Source organism: Pteropus medius, unplaced genomic scaffold (genome assembly GCF_902729225.1).
Source record: "Pteropus medius unplaced genomic scaffold, Ma_sr-lr_union100, whole genome shotgun sequence".
Lineage (NCBI taxonomy): Eukaryota > Metazoa > Chordata > Mammalia > Chiroptera > Pteropodidae > Pteropus > Pteropus medius.
The window spans coordinates 5,214,820-5,231,368 of record NW_024347790.1 but is presented as its reverse complement, the minus strand read 5'-3'; the positions used below and the strand labels follow the sequence as shown (position 1 = coordinate 5,231,368).

The 16,549-nt window shown below is 32.5% G+C and overlaps 1 protein-coding gene across 1 annotated transcript in view; it reads right to left on the bottom strand.

Annotated features, from left to right (window-relative positions):
* MALRD1 (MAM and LDL receptor class A domain containing 1) overlaps positions 1-16,549 on the bottom strand; it is a 477,766-nt gene that overhangs the window by 324,656 nt on the left and 136,561 nt on the right. Inside the window, 3 exon segments of the mRNA XM_039877626.1 lie at positions 12,220-12,382; positions 15,320-15,373; positions 15,376-15,495. Of these exon segments, the coding sequence (XP_039733560.1) occupies positions 12,220-12,382; positions 15,320-15,373; positions 15,376-15,495 (337 nt within the window).

The window sequence follows — 16,549 nt, the reverse complement described above, 5'->3', positions numbered from 1 at the left end:
GTAGGATGGTGTTTAAGAGCACAGACTTCAGCATCTGTGAAGTTTGGATTTAAAGTTTCCAGCTCTGAGGGTTGCTAAGGGGTGTGCTCATAGGCAAGCTGTTTAACATCTTCAAAGTCTGGCTTGCTCACATGTAAAACAGAGATAATCACACCACTCTCAAAGTTCACCAGGAGGACTCAATATGATTATGGATACAAGGCATCCACACTGACTCTATCACATAATAAACACTCAATTAGGATTGCTTTCATTTCTAAGATGCTTCATCATATGAAAGCCACCATTGTTCATTTATCAGACCTCTGTCAGTTCTGTATAGTCAGAGAATATGCTGGAGAACTTAAATATCAGAAATTAGCAGCATTTACTTAACTGTTTAGGTATTGTTCTTTAAAATAGGCAAATTAAAGGTAGGTTTTAAGTAATAAAAAATAGATTTAATTTATACCATTTAAAGTTAACTAATGATAAATCACTTGAATTCTCCAGAGAAAAATGATTTAAAGAATAAATAATTAAATTAACATAATAGCCTTCTTTAGCCAATACATTTAGATTATCTACTAACTGATAAGCACATTTGTGTTAGTACCTATTAAGTGCAAGGCTGTGCATAATTCTTTAATAAATACATTTAATGTATATTGGTAGATATTTTTAAAATAAACACTATGTAGTCAATCTATGCAGAGGTATGTATCCATCTTGCATGAAAAGATAATAGTTATTCTATATTCCTTAGGTGTTAAGCACTGATCACAATCTTCCACCCTTTGGTTACATGGCCTTTAAAAGAGAACAAAAATGTAAACAAACCCATTTTTGAATAAACCATTTTTAGTCTGATATGTCTCCCAACCTTGATAACTAACGCAAAACTATTCTCCTTGAATAATAATGTCACCAAGCACTTGAAGAACCTTAGTTCTAAATAGTTATCTTACTGGAAACACCCATCATATTAAGGAACTACACTTTGAATTTCATTATGACTGCAGTTCTAAAAGATACACTTTGTAAGATCAGTGTAAATAGTACTTAAGAGAAAAGGTCTGTGCCAGATAGCATTGTTAATAAACACTACCTCTGCTCCTATTTCATGGTTTAATTTGGATATCATATAAACCCTCAGGAATAATTTATGTTCTTCATGTCACAGATATTTGGATAACTGCATCAAAGTCATACCAACCTACAAATAAATATCTCCTTGAAATGCAAAATAGAAGTATCACATTTAAGCAAAAACCTTCACACCATAAAGAAAATGCACTGTCCTCGTATTTCTATGCCTACTAAATGACTAGACAACAAATGAAGGAGATAGTAGAACCTTCTTTTCCATTCTATTAAAGCTCACTGTATATTTTTATATTGGACCTCATGTAGACATTATTAATTTTTGTTCGATTTCTTTTGCTCAAACCAATAGAAAAGTTTAAGTGCAATTCAGTGAATTTCTTTTAAATGGACAGAAGTTTAAAAACCCACTTTTATGGTAATTCTGGGTGACTGAAAATTTAACTAAATTAATAATGTTTATAATGAAGATGAAAATGTCAAATTGAAATAGAACTATATCGAGCAGGTGCAGAGGAAGAAATGTTTCCATTAGAATAAAATTAAGTTTGAATGCAGATTATAGTAAGAGACACATTTAGGTAACTAAGAAAACACGTTACGAAAGCATTTTCAAAGCACTTTTCTCAGTGCTGGGATTTAGGAAAGACAGAAAAAAAAATATTGTGGATTCTATGACACTTACAACTTAGGAAGAGAAAGAAAATAAACCCATATAGGTATATGCAGAAAATTCAATGAATGCTAAATATCTGGAAAGTGAGGACGACCATAAAGAATATTACTAAAACAAATTATAACTCTGAAGTCAGAAAGTCTTTCCATCTAAACCACCCCATCTTCCACTTGCAGATATAGCTTCCTTGAGAAATGTTCTAAAGCATAAAATGGTACCATTTCCTTCCTGCATCTTGATCACAGTCAAATACACTCTCCACCATCCCCAATAACTTCTAGTCAAGGTTCTCATCTGATTTAATTCTGATATAAACACTCAATTCCCTTAACCTTTAATATAATGACATGCTTTGGGGGGAATCTTCCACTGCCATCAAAGATATGGCACCTTTTTTTTTTTTTTTTGCGAATTTCTATTTCTTTAGAGACCCATTTCTTCCCTTTATTCTTGATAGTGATTCGTAGTGTATTGGGGTGAATGTATGTTACAAACAGGGCAGAAAATTCTTCTTTAGTACTCTAGAAATGTAATAATTCATCATAAAAGGTAAAAATAATGTCATTGCCTATACCTCACTGGGGCTTATGGCCCGAGGAAGACATAAAGTGTTAACTTTCCAGAGATACTATTTCTCTCTAGTTCACACCAATAAAACACCTCAATTATTTCAACTAATTTTCTTATCTCCAGTGTGTTTTCTTTCTCAATCTTGTCTACACATAGATAGCAGAATTAATTTTAATGTACTTCTATGATCTTCTGGCTCATTGGCATAAAAAATAGAAATGATTCCTGTGTGTCCCAGCAGCTACCATCCCCCATGCCCAATATTAAATTCTTTAGCATATTATTTCAGACTCTCTGCAATTCGATCCAACATATCCTTCCAGTCTTAATTACAATGTAAGAATTAACAGTTAAAGTTGCATTATGAGACATGTACTTTGATCAGTTTTCCATATGTTTTCTTACTTGAGGCTGACAATAACCATATTAGATATATACTCATGCTTATTTTTTCAGACAAAGAAAGTAAAATGCAAAGTTTAAGCCAACATCTAAGTCCACACAGCTAATGAATGCCATATCTGGGATTAAACCTAGTGTTACTTGATTTCAGGATTTGTTCACTGTGGCAGGCTAAATAATGGCTTCCAAGGACATCAGGTCTTTATCCTTGGAATCTGAAAAACTTGTTACTTCAAATGACGACGCCTATGCTGATGTGATTAAATTGGCAATCTGAGATAGAGCGAGTATCCTGAATGATATGGAAGGACCCTAAATGCAATCACAAGTGTCTTTACAAGTGTAAGGCAGACGGAGATTTGATACAGACAGAAGAGGAAGAGGCAATGTGAGCATGGAAGCAGAGGGTAGAGTGATGTGACCACAAAACCAAGGAATGCTGGCAAACACTAGAAACAGGAAGAAGTAAGAAATGATTGTCCCCTTGAGCCTCAAAGTGGGGAATAGCCGTCTAATACCTTGATTTTGGTCCATTGATACTGACCTCAGACTTCTTGCTTCCAGGACTGGGAGAAAATTAATTTCTCTTATTTAAAGTCATCAACAAACTCTGTGGTCATTTGTTACTGTAGACAAAGGAAATTAATGCAGGCACTGAAACTCTGTTTTACACTGCAGCTTTTAGGCAAACTGTTGTACCCAAATCAGAATCAAACTGAGTAGAAGTTAGAGTGATGAGTAAAGGACTGAGTTTAAGGGCATTGCTTCCAAGTCTGAAGTGGCCTAGATAGAGAAATCAAACAACCCAAACCTAAAGAAAAGGGGGTGCCCAGAGCCTAGGGATATGTCTCAAAAACAAGATACCAGTTTAGAATTGGAGAAGCATCAAAAAAAGACAGGCTGAGAGTAACACTAAATGCTTATGTGAGCTTCTTTTAGTTTTATTTTAGTCTTCTTTTAGTTTTCTTTTAGTTTTACTAAAAGAAAAGTAGGTTTTTGAACATGGAGATGTTCTAATTCTGCAAGATGGAAATAATTGGTTGTGCCTGAAGGGAGAGATGACCATTGAACAGCAAGCTAGTCAGGCAGTTGGATGAATGCAGTCATGCGGATTTGCATTGGAAGAATCAGTATTGTTAAAATGTCCACACTACCCGAAACAATCTACAGATTCAATACAACTCCTATCAAAAAATCTAATGGCTTTATTAACAGAAATAGGAAAAATAATCCTAAAATCCTATAATAAAAAAACAAAAGATTCCAAATAGCCAAAGCAATCTGGAGAAAGAACAAGGCTATAGGCATATAATTTCAAACCAAATTACAAAACTATAGCAATCAAAACAGTATAGCAATGGCATAAAAACAGACACATATATCGATGAATAGAATTGAGATACCCAAAATAAACATATATATATATATATATATATATATATATATATAGTCAACTAATATTTGACAAGAGAGCCAAGTATACTCAATGGGGAAAGAAAAGTCTCTTCAATACCTGTAAAAGAATGAAGTCAGATTCCTATTTTATACCACTCACAAAAATTAACTCGAAATCAATTAAAGATATGAATGTAAGGACTGATTCTATAAAACTCCTAGAAGAAAACATAGGGAAATATTCTTTAACAATGGTCTTGGTAATGAGTATTTGGATGTGATACCAAAAGCACAAACAACAAAAGCAAAAATAAACAACTGGGTCTACATCAAACTAAAAAAGCTTCTTCACAGCAAAACAAAATGTCAACAAAATTAAATGGCAACCTACAGAAATGGAGAAAATATTTGCAGACCATATATCTACTTAATATCCAAACTATATAAGAAACTCCTATAACTCAATATCAGAAACAAAAACAAAAAACAAAAAAAACTCAAATAATCCAATGCAAAAATGGGCAAAGGACCCGAATACACATTTTTCCAAGGAAGATATTCAAATGGCGAACAGATACATGGAATTGGGCTTAACATCACTAATCATCAGGGAAATGCAAACCCAAAACAAAATGAGACATCATCTCATTCCTTGTAAGAATGACTATCATCAAGAATCCAGAAGGTAAATGATAAGTATTAGGAATGAAGTGGAGAAAAGTGGACCTTTGTGAACTGTTGGTAGGACTATAACATGGTTCAGTCATTATGAAAATAGTAGGAAGGCTCCTCAAAAAATTAAAAATAAAACTACCATATGGTCTAGCAATCTCACTTCTGGGTTTATCGGAAGGAAATGAAATCAGTATCTAAAACAACCTACATCTCCACCAATGAATAGACAAAGAAAATGTGATATATATACATATATATAATAACATTATATAATATCACAGATATATTCATATGTAATATCATGGATGAAACTTAAAGGCATTATTCTAATTGAAATAAGTCAGACAGAAAAAGACGAATGCTGTATGATTTCACTTATACGTAAAATCTATAAAAGCCAAACTCATAAAAACAAATAGGATAATGGTTGCCAGGGGTAGAGGGTCTGGGGAGTGGAGGAAATAGTTATAAGATGAATAATTTCTGGTGATATAATATACAGCATGGTGACTATAGTTAACAGTAATGTACTGTATATCTGCAATTTGCTAAGAGAATAGATCTTAAATGTTCTCGCCAGACACACATGCACACACTCACACACACACATAAGGTAACTATGTGAGATGATGAATGTGTTAACTAACTTGTAGTAATCATTTCGTAGTATATACATATACCAAATCATCACATTGTACACCTTAAACTTACACAAAGTTCTATTTCATTTATATCTCAATCAACCCAGGGAAAAATATCACTCTGGAAAAAATAATAACAAAAAAACTATAAAGGATACAGTTAGCAGCCATAACTATATACAATCTAGGCATTTTGAGATGTGAAAATAGGACAAACAGTAACAAAAAAACTAATAAAAAATAGGAAACATCATTGCAACATGCAAAACAGATTAAAAAATATTTCCTTGATGATTTAATAGATCTTATAAATCAATAAGAAAAAAAAAGCCCTACAAACTAAAAACTAAGCAAAGAGCACAAACAAGAAACGCACACAGAAATACATTTGGACAAAGCACACACAAAAGTTACTCTCCTTACTATTAAAAAAGATGAAAAATATACAATTAGCTGCTACTTGAATGTATCGAATTGGAAAATATGAAAAAATAATTAAATACTATTTGGCAAGCATACAAAAAACAGACACGTTTTGGGGGAAATAACTTAAAATTATCAATCAATTGTTTTAAAATATAAATAATAATTAGTATAAACATTCTACTCTGTATATTATTTTTAAGTTTCAGGCTATAATCTGCAATGTGTACAAAGCTGTATATTGTACAGTGTAGACAAATTAAATTTGTGTATAAACAAACCAACTCATAAACCAAATGCTGAGGAATTGAATTAGTGAATTTTGGTGCACTCATTTAATGGAATACTATCAAGCCCATTAAAATGTATTGGTAAGTAGCTGCTTATAGATTGTATATAAAACTAAAAGTAGATTATGCTACAATGTGTTTGATATGAACCCCTTTTTGTTAAAAATATATATGCATAAATGCACAATGCTTCTATCATAAAGGTAGGATTAAAGTTAATATCATTTATCTTTCTTATCTATATACAAAACTTTTTCCACAATAAAAATGAATTTCTTCTCTGTGGTAAAATAAAAAGATTTTTGTAGAAATAAGAAAATTAAAAATTCTTAAGGGAATCGGTATATTTCCCATAGTATTATTATTTTAGTTCATCTGTATTATCCAGAAAAAAAAAAAAAGACAAAATCCCTTCAGGTATTATGAAAGACAGATACACAATTAAGATAGACCTGTAGACCTGATAAAATGTTATCTCACCCTCCAGAGTGGACCTCTCTTTCATCAAGAGACACTTTTTACTGGGCATTACACATCTATTTATGTATCTGCTGGTTCCACATCTGATTAAGTTTTCTATTCTCAAGAGTAGGTGCTGAGGAAATACATGTCTAACGTAATTGTGCGCCTAGTCAAGGCAGCCACTGAATCTTCTGGGCCAGCAAGATCTTTGGTTTGCATAACTGATGTCTCTGCATAAATCACTAAGTCAGAAGATCATACTGATGATGTAAAAATGATTCATTTGTGATATAGTATGTTCCTATTTTAAGTCCTTGTCTTAATATAGGAATTAAATCTAATTTATCCTTACTTAAAGAAAGATATTTCTTCATTCAGATTTTGTATGACAATTCTGTTCAGGAGTTGGAATACAAATATATTTACTTCATTTTATTGTGGTTTACAGGAAAAGCTTATTTAAAAATTACATAATGAAAATAATTTTTTATTTTTGAATACTATTATAACCATGATATAAAAGTTATTATTTTATTACTAAATGGTCATCTTTGGTAAAACAACAAAATCATACACCATACTCTGAATATATTCTTAAAATTTTACCCTATATAGCAAAAATACTACCTAAGCGATATATACATAAATAAATTTTTAGGTATGGTTTACAGGTATTATTTTCAGCATGAGTTTCTCTAAAATTGCATGTTTTCAAGTCACAGTAGTTAATTTTTAAAATTACTTATCAAGTTAAAATACACTGGACTAAAATTTAAAGTGATTTAATTAACTTAATTAAAACAAATTATTAATATATATGTAAATAGAGTGCTTAAACTCAAGGACAGTCTAAAATAAAAGCAATTTTTCTTTGTGTTTTAGAGGTACAATTATGTTTTATATTCAGTACTGTGGCAACACTGCCAGATATGCTACTTGCCACAGATATTAAAACAGTTAAGAGAAAATTAGTACAGTTAATTTAGATTTTGATTGTTTATACTTTTATTTTTATTTCACCACGATTGTTTCTAAAGACTGGTATTTAACCATTATTCAAGACTTATAAAAATGGAGCTTTTATAAATTATGTTGGGAAAGTGATAAGGCATCTAAATTGGCCTATAAAATATTAACTTATCTTCTTACCAGAGAAGGCTCTCGGAAAGCAATAATTCTGGTATTTAATGTCTATGACACTAAAGCTTTGAAAATTGTTACTGTTGCAGAGCAGAAAACATTAAAATATTTTCAGTTTTACTGAAGCTTTCATAACATTTATATCCAGCACTTAGATACATTATGATATTCATAGTTATGTCACAGAGACAATTTGCATTATTTATGTGGCTTTTAGTTTATAATGTCAAGCTTGTACAAATGCAGAGTATAGATAGGAAGTTAGGTACATTTGGGACAGTGGGAACTATAACTCATTTCCACCTGAATGACAATGATCAGTGTTATACATAAAACGAAAAATCTAAGCAAAAGCACTTCTCCTTTACAAATAAGCAAAATAAATGAGAAATTGTGTTCCATCTAATCAGCATTTTGAATGAGATGGTTTGTGTTCAAATAGCTTCTCAACAATCTGTCATCAAACCTTAAATACCAAAATGTGTTAAAATATCTGTCTTTTCCAGATAATCAGGAAGTTGGTACATTTTGTTTTGATACAACAGAAACACAGGAGCTATTTTTATTAGAATTAGAGAACACGTAGGCAAAAAGGTTTGAGAAAACATGTTGGGTATTGTACAGTGAACGAGGCGATGCAGAGGGAACCTTAAATTATGTGTTTTAGATCGACTCAGAGTAAAGAGTTTTCTCCCAAAATATTTCTCAATTATAATAGTTACTTATAACACAAATTTTATTTTATTTTATTTTATTTTAAATGCAATTACCTTAGAACAATTTTTGTTTGTCTTGGAACATTTCGTACTAATTTTTAAATTATTTGCTGGTCACTAGATTTAAAGAAAAATGAATCTATGCTGATCAATATCGGATTTAGGGGGTAAGAAAGCCACCCTCTGTCTTTCAGTCATATTGTTCTCACTTTCTGCCATGAAAAACCGTAAACATGAGGTTCTAGAACCATTTAGGAATTATACTAAAAAATACAGATTTCCAGCTCTATTCCCCAAGATTCTGATCCAAGTGTTTCAGAATCTGCATTTAAACATACAGCATACATAGACATTTTCAATGGCTCTCAATCCACATCTTGAGAAAACTCTCCTAAGGCTTCTAACCACTAACCTAGCATACGCATATGTGTGTCACTACATGTCATTCTATATGAACAATAAAGCGTGGAGAATTTAACTTAGCCCAAGGGGAGGATTTCTTACTCCTAATAAACTTTATTATTAAGCCTTACTTAACCAATAGATGGGTATTTAGTCAAATAAAACAGATTTGAGGACCAAGAACTCAAAGCTGCTCTCCTTGGCTTCTAGCAGTCAAAATGAATAAACTGGGTCAAACAAAGACTTCTTTGAGGAAAAAAAAAAAATGATTATAAAATTTATTGTACTTAGCTTTGAACCAGTTTGCATTCTATGGAAAAACTGTCTGGGCTAAAAGACTTGGTCAGTTCAACTGACTGAGGAAGTCAGAGTTGAGTTTTTTGAGATCATATGAAATCACGAACTGTGAGGAACTATTGAACAATATTTCCAAATCTACAATATTTTAAACATATTTAAATTTAAACTACCCACGAAGCTCAGATGCTAGGCGATTCAAATATCTTGATTCAATGATAAGCAAGTAACAATTTTTAAAAATTCTCAACTGAATGTGACCATTGGTTTTGCCAAGCGCTGTAGTAGTTCTTGAAGCATGAATGAAAATAAACTAATTTTTCTTCTATTCTTTTTTTTTTTCACTAGATTGTGGTTCTTTTTCCAAAATACTAACACTTTTCCTCTAAATGTTCCCTTTCATTGTTTAAATTAAAGGAAATAGAAATTTCGTCCAACTCCAATCCCAAAAGAACATGAAAATTACGAATGATAATATTTACACCGAATGCATTTTACTTTATGATTTCACTGGATTATAGCTGAAAATTTTTTTTTTATATGCTTTGATTTCAACTCTAGGGGGAAAAAAATTATGCCAGGTGTCCATCATTTGTCCCACTGAGCAAGGTGAAGGGAGAACCCATTCACCAAGACCTGTGCCAAGGCCATGGCCGCATAAGCTCCGCCCAAGAAGAAGTGGCTTTTTCTAAGTCATATAAAAGTGCTGGATAAACTAGTTGTACGGAATGTTGTTACTCTTCCACAAATAAGCAAACTGAAAAGTAAAGATATATAACCTTTACTTTAGACCACCGAATTCACTTCAGATCCTCAGATACAAAGACTAGTCCATTAAAGTATGATCAATGAGCCGTAGAATGTTGCTTGGAATATCAATTTATTTTGCTTTTTACCATTTCATTTCATTTTCATGATGAAAAACACATGTTAAGACCTTATTTAAGACTCGACTACACAATGGGAACTTCCCTACATATTCCTACACCACCACAACTTTTCTAGATTTCTGATTGCTTCATTAAGTATATGATATGAGAGAATATTTTAAAATATATTAATGTGCTTTTTTTCTTTTGCACTTGCTTATGAATGATCATCAAACTGAGTCAGTCTGAAGCAGTCTCTGCCTTAGGGAGAACTGGGGTCATGCAATGTGAAAAGAGAGAAAGAATTGGTACAGAGCTTTTTGATTTTCAAAACTGGTCTTGAAAACTATTCAGATGTAATGGTCTTAAAAACCTGGTTTTAAATCTCTAGAGCCAGACGAGCGAGAGAGAAAAGCATTTTCTAAATTAGATAAGCTTCCCTTGAAATATATATATACGAAAAACAAAATTTGGAATACTGAACTTGGAACTTTACTACAAGCCATAGAGTAAGGTATATGATGCATAAGAAGAATTTCTTACCACAAAATAAAAAATGTCAAAACTTTCTTGGCTGTGAAGAAGGGCAAAGGAAGGCTAGAGGACATATAAGCTTAGGGACTGCTCCCTTTTCCATGATTCATTGTCATATGGAGCACATCTGCTAAACATTTTCTGACTATTAAGTATTCCTGTTTAAAATATATTTAATTTCATGATGTGTAGCCTATTATTATAAAGCATAAATATACAGATCCTAATCATCAACTAATTCATCCAATAAATAATTATGGAGACCTATTATATACCAGTTATAATGAAATACTGTGGGAAATGACAATTCCCATGATTAGTCCGGTAATTTGCAGTCTCTTGGAGCTGGGGGGTGGGTGGGGTGGGGTGGGGGTTGGTGAAGAGTGAGAGACAAACATTATAAGCCAATTAATTATATTGTGCTTATAATATGTTATCATATTTCTATCTATAACTTTACTACTTAGAAGCAAGATTCTAGGCTGCCTTTTTTAAAAAATAGAAATAGATTATTAATGCGGGGGGCGGGGGGGGAGGGTATTTGAATGAACCAGAGAAACTTTCTGAAATCACCTTTGCTTTTTGTGTGAGTCAGAAGCAGCCCAAGAAAAATTTGTATATTGAAACTTCAAAAATTAATTGCCAACTGTCATATGGGATCAAAACCAAGTACTAATATTTGCTACTCTACACACTTTGAACAACCAGGCTGCTAATGTTGAAATCGAATGACAATAAAACCAGAACCATTTTAACAGAACCAAAACAACAAAAGAGAGCTCAGAGAACCAGGGTGAAAAAGGCAGCCCAGGAACAGAAAGTCATTGTACACTAAAGGTACCATGGTTCCCTTTCAGTAGAAGGCAACCATGGACTAGGCAGATACACCATCAGTTTTCTTTGAAGAAGTAGCCATAGAAGCCAGGGATCATGGAGCTTTAACAGGGGAGAAGTGTGGAGGCATCGAGGTTTTGAAAAGGTTCTCTGTAATATAAATGGGGATTCCTTTGTTGTCTTTAGTAACGTTTCCTTGAAACCATTAAAAGGAAAGAAGGAAGACTAGGATCTTGTAGAACAGTGAGCACTCAATATATCTGTGGACTGAAAAATCAGGGGAAAGGTATGCGTTATTGAACCCTGAAAGAAAAGACCAAAATAAACAATGATGAAGAGCAAAGACTGGAAGAGGGAAAATGGCAAGGAGATGAAGGAGGAGCTAGAAAAAGAGGAGAATGAGAGAAAGATTTGGAGGAGAGAAGGGATTTGGTGGGGAGAAATGAATAGATAATTTTTTATTACTTATGATGGTGACATTGATAAGTGAAATCCAATAAGTTTCAAGTGTCTGAATAGATCATTTTAAAACAACATATTAACAGTGCTTTTTAGTGAGTGGTGATATTACAAATTATTTTTATTAATTGTGCTTTTCTCTATTTTTCTAAGACTTTCACAGGAGCATTCACTCCTTTTTTTTATTTAATTTTAAAAAATTTTATATGAAAGAATACACTTAGCCCTCTCATTCTGTAAATTAAACTTTCATCAGTAGCCCTGGCCTAGTAGGAGGTGGTGGAGCAGACTCTTGGAAACTGCTTAATACACAGCTCCTGAGGGACGTGTTCAAAATATGTGGTCACTTACTTTGTATGATCTACCGATGGCCTGTGGTTTTCTTCCCCATGATGAATACTGGTTTCAAGGCCGAGTCTCCATTGGAAGGTGTTTGAATCTTGAATTAAATTTTCTGGGATTGCCTGGTACCATTCACGCAAGCTTCCTTTTTCAAAGCTGCGGACGTCCATAGCTTGAATAGGATAGAAGACAAGACCAGCTAATCAAAATAAATGTGTTAATAAATGGCAATTTCTACCCACATCAGCATTTTCTTACTCTTGTCTCATTACTGTCTAATTTTTGAGCATAATTAAAATAATTATGCAAATGGTTTGTATCACCACTGTAAGAGTTTTAAAGACATGTTGATATATTATATTAACATACTTATAGTAACTGAAATATGGAGATAGAGAATCTGATTTCAGAAGGAGGTGAGATTTTAATTAGCTCCTACAAGGGCAATAATTAGCTCCTACAGGGGCATGTCAGTCTCTTCTGACTTAACGCCTACATTGCTTGCATGACCTCCAAGTTCTGGTAAGTCTGTTATTTTTCTACAGCAATATTACAAAGTTAAACTTCAGCTCAGTCTCTGAAGGGGTTTTCCAAATTCCGAATTACTTAAGTTCAAAGCAATAAGATTTCCAATAACTTTTATATTGGATCTCTTTCTTTGAAAGTTTTCAATATTCTTATAATGACCGTATTCTAATATTACACAAAATTTCAAGTCCCATATTTTTTTAAATACATAGGTTGTATGTGAAAATGCTCTCCCTTTCTGTCTCTAAATGTGTTCATGTCTGTCTGTCTGTCTTAAATCCTCTACTGCTTGAATAAAAGAAAAGATTCAATTCAGTGAGTTCTTGTGTATACTATAAAAAGTTTGGTGTGTACTCCAGCTTTTAAACAGCATCACTATAGCATACCACTATATCATTTAGAAATTTGGGCTCAAGATTTACTGTAAAACTTGAAATGGAAACATTCCATCAAAAAAAAAGTGACGTGTAATCATAATGTTCAAGTGTGTTACTTAATCTCTAACATTAATATTGACCATATAATTGGATTTACCTTGTGCAAAGATTTAGGATTCAATAAAATCTTGTTCATATCATTGAAAAAGATAAGAATTGTAGCTCTTTAAAAAACCATTAGAGGGCATAAAGTTTGAGACAAGCAAGAGGAATAGGCTCTAGATACCTACTGTACAATATTGTTATCTATAGTCAATAAAAATGTATTGTACACTTAAAAATTTGTTTAGAGGGTAGATTTCATCTTCCAAATAAAATGACATAACCATTTTATTTCTGAGCAAATTGTGTGATCTTGCCAGTTTCATCTCTTTGGAAAATGAAATATTATGATAAATCTGTCTATGCTCTGCAGTCTCACATGTTCTATTTCCTTATTGGGGTTAAGAATATAACCTGAAATCTACCCCTTTAACACATTTTTAAGTGTACAATACATTTTTGTTGTTGAAAATCACATGGTATCACTTATATGTGGGATATAAACCTAAAGGCAACAAACGAACAGGACAAACAAACAGAGACTCATGGATATGAACAATAGACTAGTGGTTACCAGAGGGTAGTGGGTAGGGGGGACGGGGGTGGTAGATGGGGTACAAGGGGTCAAATATGTGGGACATAAAAAAATCTAAGTATGGGAGGTGAACATAAAATGTAAATATATATACGCCTTACTGTTAAAATGTACAGCTGAAATTTACTGGATTTCATTAACCAATGTCACCATAAAATAATTAATTTTTAAAAAAGAAATAAAATGGTAATAATTCATGTTTATTCAAAATAAATAAATATCTCCATGATTTAAAAATAATAATTTAATAGTAGATGTTCATTCAGGACATTTAAAGAACTTATCAAAACTTCCTATCCAATCATAAATGACATTTCTAAAACTTAAAGGTTGAACAAGAAGAAAGTCAGTATTCACTAAAGACACTCATTAGTTGTAATTAATTAGATTTTGTGTAAATTTTACAAACACCACAACTTATGTATGATCATAAGAGGATTTTAGTGTCTTCCCATAAGAAAGTCTGACTACCATATAAAATCTTCCATTATCTTATCTTCCATCCATGAAGAACAGTATACGTCCCTAGCCACTTGAGTTAATTACTGTCTCTTCTCAGTCACAGAGTGAGTCAGCTTCAATTTTATGAGTTCTTTAGTTTAGATTAATTAGTTAATTTATTTTTTTCATTAAGCAGCACTTTTTTCTGGGTTAAAAGAACATAAACTTCTTTTCAATTTTGAAGTTCTAAAATTTCTTGATAAGGCTGACATAAGACAAATCAGAGTTTCACTAGACACTGTATTATCTGTATGTTCTGAACCTTTAATATTATCAGAACCCTTGAGAAATATGATAATACAGTAAATACACATACTCCTCAATAAAGAGTAGGGAAGGGAAAATATCACAAAGTGTTCACTCTTGATTTTGTGCTTCGCCCATTCAGACATAGTTAATTTTTCTCCTCTTATACTGTATCTTTGGCTGAGAAGTTCATTTTTAAATTAAATAATTTGCCTTTGATCCATTCTGGAAAAGCTGTGGATTGGCAGATGTCAGCAAATGAAAATCATCTTTCAATAGGACATAGGTTGGAGGGCCGATCTGTACAAGAATCGGTTTCTTATGAGCAGTGCATATTTGACATATCAGTAGCTATATATGTGCATTTTGGCAATGGTAAAATTTGAACAAATTCATCTAATGTGAGGCATTACAATGCTTCCTCCCTACACATTCCTACTTTATGAGTGTGAGTAGAATAGAGACAAACAGGAGAGTGGATAGAAAAGAGCTAGTAATTGATAGTCCTGGAGTCAAGTAGTCCATGAAAATATCTGTTTCAAATCTAAAACATTAATTTAAAGGCACACTTTTCTTGGCCATGATAGAAGAATGTATACTTATTTCTCTATTACAATTTTTTATACTAAAAACTTTTGTATTAAAAAACTATTCTAAGCCACGTTGAAAATTTCTAATGAGGACATTAGGCTATGCTACTTAGAGATTATGCTAGCATCTATTTATGGCTATATTTAAAATAATTTAGTAATTCACTTACCACAGGATGATTCATCTGACTTGTCAGGACAGTCACATCTAAAATCACATTTCTAGATTTTTCAACATAGGGACCACGGGATCTGCAGACAAATTCATCGTCTGTACGGTTGTGTGGAGGTAATGTTATGGGAACTGAAGTGTCTGGCGGAGCTGGAAGGTCCACTGGCAAATTACCTTGATAAGAAATAATATACAGAAACCATTTAGCAGATTTTCTATTCCTTTAAATATTTCAATAAGCTTTTCTAAGTACGCTTCATAGTCAACAGAATAAAGAATATTTGATGCTAATTGCTAATCTGCTGAACTTCCTTATATAAACATACAAATTGGAGTTCTTGGACAGCAATGGCAAATAACGCTGGATATCACTGAATATAAAAACAGGTGGCGTACAGATGGAAATTATTGAAAAACTATTCAGAGCTCACCGAATAAACAGGAGGTCTAAGGACAGGGCAGGGACCAAGGGAGTTCCAGATGTTGGCAGAAGAAAGCAGAGTCCAGGTCTTATTAAACCTTCTAGTTCACCAGGTAAATAAACTTTGCTCTTCCACTGCCACAATGAGTCTAATGTCCCCTCACCTTTATCTCACTAGCCTCACACAGGCAAGATTCAAGGTTAAAAAAGAGACCAAAACCACAAGTATTCATCTAGAAATATTTTAAAAACTAAAGTAATAATTTCTGAAATTACAGAATTTAGAAGAAATTGATAGAAGTTAACTAATGTATACAGTATGTTATTTAATAAACATTTATTAACAACATTCTTATGTCATGCACGTGGTAGGTGCAATGGATTTAAAACCAAATATGATGTCACTGCAATAAAATAGTGTACAGACTAGTGGATAAGGCAGTCAGGTAAATCTTTCGTTACAGTTCTATTTTGTAAGTTTATGATAGAGATTATCACTCATTTTGCTCATTTGCATATATGGCAAACAATTTTTTATAATGCTTATTAGGTCATTATGTGATTAAATGAATTAACATTATGAAATACTTAGAATAGTGACTATATACAGTGAGCACCTCATAGGTCAGTTTTAAATAAATAAATAGTTTAGATTTGAATGTGAGATGAACGGACTCCTCTGTATACAATCTTCTGCAACTTTATCTTTTCCTCAACATTGTACATGGATCCGTCCATGATCATGTGTGTTCTTACAACGCATCAACTTTGACTGTTGTAAAATATTTACTACATGAATATAGTACA